The sequence below is a fragment of the Camellia sinensis genome, chromosome 5, assembly GCF_055761805.1.
Source record: "Camellia sinensis isolate YWXY chromosome 5, ASM5576180v1, whole genome shotgun sequence".
NCBI classification, from domain to species: Eukaryota; Viridiplantae; Streptophyta; class Magnoliopsida; order Ericales; family Theaceae; genus Camellia; species Camellia sinensis.
The window spans coordinates 95,299,894-95,305,033 of NC_138965.1; the positions used below are offsets into that span (position 1 = coordinate 95,299,894).

Genomic DNA, 5,140 nt, shown 5'->3' on the forward strand with positions numbered 1-5,140 from the left:
CAAATTTTAGTGAATTATGCATACATGGCTGAATTAATCCCCTGTACTTTTTCCTTAGCTTAAATCATGTCTTTAATCTTGTATTCTTTTGAATTCTTTCATTTGATGACTCAAATACAACATTAAGAGTTGAATTTCTTACCTAAACTCTCCAATTGGGCTCTAAACAATTAGTTCCTTGAAGCTCCAAGCCAACACCTCTAATTTCCTTCTAATTCTCCTTCTCTAGCTTGAATTCAAGTCTCTCTCTCTCTCTCTCTCTCTCTCTCTCTCTCTCTCTCTCTCTCTCTCTCTCTCTCTCTCTCTCTCTCTCTCTCTCTCTCTCATTTGAGCTCAAAAGATGAGGGATGAGAGTGTAAAGTGTGTAAGAGGTGTTAAGGGTGGCCTTATATAGGCTTTCTTAGGAAGTGTAATTAGTGACTAATTAAGTGACATTAATTATTCTAATTTAATTCGTTTCGAATCACATTTTACTCATACCTGCCATAAAATTCTAAAAATTCCAAATAACACATAAATCAAGTCAATTTCTCGATCAGATGCTAATAAGGCCTCAATTTGTAGAACAGAACAGAAACATAAACATATCTTTCTATGCTTGATAAATATAAACACAAATAATGCAACACACATGCATTTATTCAGAATTTCATCTTAATTACTTATTAGGCATCCTTACTCGTGGTTTAACAATTAATCATAGGTTAGGATTGTTACACACACTCATGCATTATTAAGAAAAATATTTTGTTTAAGAATCCTATTAAATTATTGAATACTTTCAACGCACCTTACAAAGTCCAAGTAGAAAAAAGTGCACTTCTTAAAAAGCATAAAAAAATATGAACCACATAATTGATTAACACAATTGAAAACATATTATAAAAAAATTAAATTACAGTCTGTTGCCAAAACAATAAAGCTAAGACGACTATATGTTTTTATGACATTTTGCTACCACGTTAATAATTAGAACATTCATACTTACTGAATATAATGAGTGCAACAAAGGTACCATTGTGCTCCATAGGTATCATTAATATTCCAGTAATAGTATAACAAAATGTGAAAAGAAGAGATGGTAATCTTTGTAAGATTGGCAATCAAAGTCTTCTTTTCTCAAATTGTTGGCAACACCTTTCCATGAATAAACTAGAACTTAGTATTGATGATAATAAGTGCTGGTACTGTAATAGGTTTGCATGGCAGTGAAGACGAGGATCATGACTGCAGCAATGAGTGACATTGTAGTCCATGGAGTAGCAAAATATTTACTTGGCAACACTATTGCATATCCACGACACTTGACCTTCACTATTGCTATAAGTCTGCGCCAGTCAAACCAAGATTTGGGGTAGTTGTTAACTTCCTTACACAACTTGGAAAAGCAACAATCTTTCAAAACAACTCTATCGCACATAGATTTGAAGAGAGCTGCAATATCACCATGAATGCCACTGTCACTGCCACTGCTACCGCCAATCAAATCATATTTTATGATATTTTTGTGATGAAGAATTTCAGCATCATGTGAGGAACTGAGGAGACTACTCATAAGAAAGACATATGATGTAATGCAATGTGTAGTGACAATGCTACATTGCTCAAAAGCAATCAGATTTCGAAAGATTGATTCTGTAGCTTTATGTATCCGTAATGCTGGCATTTTAATAACTCCCTTAAGGTATTTTATGTGTAGGAAAATTTCTTCGGCGTCAACATTGCTATTGGGTTGAAATTGAATTCCTGCCTCCAAAAGTCCTGTGACACAATTTTTGAAGCCCGTTGTTTGCCAGGCTTGACGATCACCATCGTCATTGATATTGTCAGATATGGGGAGGTGAGATTTGTGCATGTTTTCAGGGCTTTCATCAGATGTGGGGAGGTAAAAATTGTGCAAGATATCAAGTAAATGCTCACCAGAGAGTTCCAAGGATGTACTTTGAATTGCTTGGTCACTCAAACCCAAAGCCGATTTGAAAAAGAGTAATGCTAATTTAGCCACATTATGCTCAGTAAATGATGTTTGTGGTATATGCTCTTTTATAGTGTCGAACAACTTCTGCAGAACAAAAAAGGGAATCTGGTTCTCAAGTAGTGCCAAATCATGTTGAAGAGTTACAACAGTCCGAGCATTATTGATAATCGGGTTAGCAACTTTGTCTTTATATTTGTCAATATTGGAGTGCCTCAAAAACAGTTCGAGTATGAAGCACCCATCAACTAGCAACATTTCAACTAGCTGGTGGTTATCCAGGTCTATAGTTTCTGAATAACATCTTCGGACATCTCCTTCCAAAGCTAGTATGGCGATGGCACACTTTTCGAGGATAAGAAGTGCAGGTTTAGATATTCTCATAAAAAGAAGTAGCATGTATCGCCGTTTGTTCTCATTAAAAGCTTGCAACTCTTTGTTATGATGATGAAATGGTCCAATGGAGACAATACTAGGTGTATAGGCATCTTCCTTGATTTTTACAAGTTTATTTGGAACTTTATATATACTCATCTTTGACGGCTTTTCCACTTCAGCTAGCGAGTTGTTAATCCTAAGTATCCATTCGGCGGGCTTATGTTCGGCCTCTTTCATCTTCTTGGCTTCCTTATCATTCAAACCAAAAACAAGAAAAGAGAAAGAAATGAAAGGTGTTATTATTTTTCTTATGGAAAAAATAAAATTTTATTGATCTAACACCAACTACAATGGTTGATAACCTCTACCAATTTAAATCACATCTCACAAAGTCTGATAACTAAATTCATTTAAATTTTATCACCATAACGGTCTTGTTTAGCAACTATATGTTTTAGTCAAAAAAATTAAAAAGTCATTATAAATTGTCACATCACTTTCTCTACTTTTCTACATATTTTTTCTTAAAAAACAAAAAAAATTACTAAATTAGTTTGTTCTCAAACGAGACCAAAGTCTCGTAACTAAGTACCATATTATTCACTATCAAAATCACAAAACTTCATAGTTAGAATGTATGATTATGATACACCTTTGGAAAATGATATAAAAACTTACTTTCTAAACTTATTTTTAAAACTCTGTAATGTATAAAAGAGATGAGTAATAGATGATTACAGAAAACATCAGAGGATGGGTTGTGTTAAATTTTGTAATAGGCTGTCATATCATTAAATTATACATATATATTTTGATCGGCAAAGTGAAAATTTCATTAAAAATATAAAATTACAGGTATAAGGTACAGAAATGCACTGAGAGAGATTCAGAGAGGTTTAAAAATATTGTAGCTCGCATCTTCATAACCAATCCCTTAGCCTCACGAATTTTTTTTAAAATACAGAAAAAAATGTTAAGAACTACAAAATCTTAGTTTTGAACTAAAGTAATGTACATGAGTGTGTTTCTGTATTGAGAACATTGAAAGCTTACTTATCTTGCTACAATGTTTTTTTTTTCCTTCTTTTTTCTTTTATTATTTTATTTTTTATTTTTAAGATGAATGGCTTTGTTGGTTCTAAAGAATTCTGAGGAAAATTATAAAGTCCATGGTAAGTACTCGGTAAAATTATCCATATTTATTTTTTATTTTTAAGTTGAATACATTGATGTAGCATTAAATTTGATGTGGTGTTCAAAATTTAAATAGTTTTTAAATATTTTTGTATATATAAAAATGTACAAATTGTATACAAACAAAATTTTTATATAAAAGCTCAATTTAGAATGATGTAATAATGACATTTTTAAAAGGAGGATCCCTCTAATCCATAATCTGCAGTGGAGGGTACTGTTTAGGCTTGTAGGATCCACAATTAGACCTATTTCGATTATTTGAATCATTCATTTTGTTGGGTATTCCGTGTATTTCATCCAAACAAAAAATTAGGAAGATATGATAATTGTAACATTTTCAATTTATGTCACTAAAAAAATATATGATAATTATGTTTTTAAAAGTAAACTATTCATTTTTTATTTATTTATTTTTATTTTTATAATGAATGTGATAAATTAAGTAGTCTACGATTGTCCAATCAACCTAATTTTTTGTGTGGATGAAATATATGAAGTGCTTGACAAAATGAATAGTTCATATTATTAAAACGAAATCCGTTATTGACCCCACAAGCCCAAAAAGCACCATCCAATAGGGATGTTAAAAAAAAATCAATAGAATTGATAAATCGATCTAATTGGTCCAAACTGCTAGTTTGGTCATGTTTTTTTAGTTTCAGTTTTAGTTCTGAAAATGGTAAAATAGTTCAAATTAGTCAGATTACCAGTTCCAAGGCTTTGGTTATGGTTCCGAATCGAACCGGACTGTGACATATTTGTTTATTATTTTTATATATAGAAAGTAAAAAATAAAATGTTATTTACAAGATTTGAACACTAATCATCATTGTAAAATTGATAAACTCTAATTAACCAAACTAATTATTGTTAATTTATTTGCTAACATGAAATACATATTATATTTATTGTTATATAAAATGCTTATAACCGTAAAATCAAACCAGACAAAACTAGTTTCTATGGTCCGGCCGGTTTCTATGATACAAGTCTGGTCCGATTCAACAGGTTAATGGTTCGGTTACAGTTCAAAATTTTCCAAAATCATAAGAATTGGTTTGATTCTTAATTTGTTCTAAAACCTGACTAATTCGATCCGTGAATACCTCTACCGTCCAGTCCACTGCCTCCCTTTTAAAATTATGAAGCCCAAACAATGGAGAAGTTTTTGGTTGATCTAAGGGTAGCGCTATGTGGTGTTTCATGTAAATTGTGATGAGTGGAAGGAGTGCAGTTTACGATTTTGTGTTGAGTAATTGAAAAACAAGAAGGAACATAGTGATTGACCAAGGACTTAACCACATGGTACCACTGAACCAACCAATAATTTTTCCAAACAACGAGGGTTTTTTTTGTTTACAAACAAGTGGACCACAGTTCTAGAGGATTCTCATTCGAGTGATTCTATTTACACCACTACTTTACCTCTTTACACCCTTCCTATGAGTTTTTTTTTTTTCCTTCCAATTTTATTCATGTGTGAAATTACTTTTAAGGACAAAATATTAAAATTAAATATATTTTATTGTCTCCTTACACCCATTAGTCTTTAATCCCTACTCCATTTTTCTTTTCTCTTACACATCTCTT

At 31.8% G+C, this 5,140-nt stretch overlaps 1 protein-coding gene across 1 annotated transcript; it reads right to left on the reverse strand.

The window, feature by feature from the left end:
* Positions 1 to 1,159: 1,159 nt before the first annotated feature.
* On the reverse strand, positions 1,160 to 2,590 carry LOC114295112 (UPF0481 protein At3g47200). The gene has a single exon (XM_082871906.1). It carries the CDS (start codon positions 2,588 to 2,590, stop codon positions 1,160 to 1,162), a length of 1,431 nt encoding a protein of 476 aa, XP_082728032.1.
* Between the last annotated feature and the right edge of the window lie 2,550 nt (positions 2,591 to 5,140).

Excerpts from the sequence above, each read along its gene's own strand:
- LOC114295112 (XM_082871906.1), bottom strand. The coding sequence starts at position 2,590 with ATGAAAGAGGCCGAACATAAGCCCGCCGAATGGATACTTAGGATTAAC.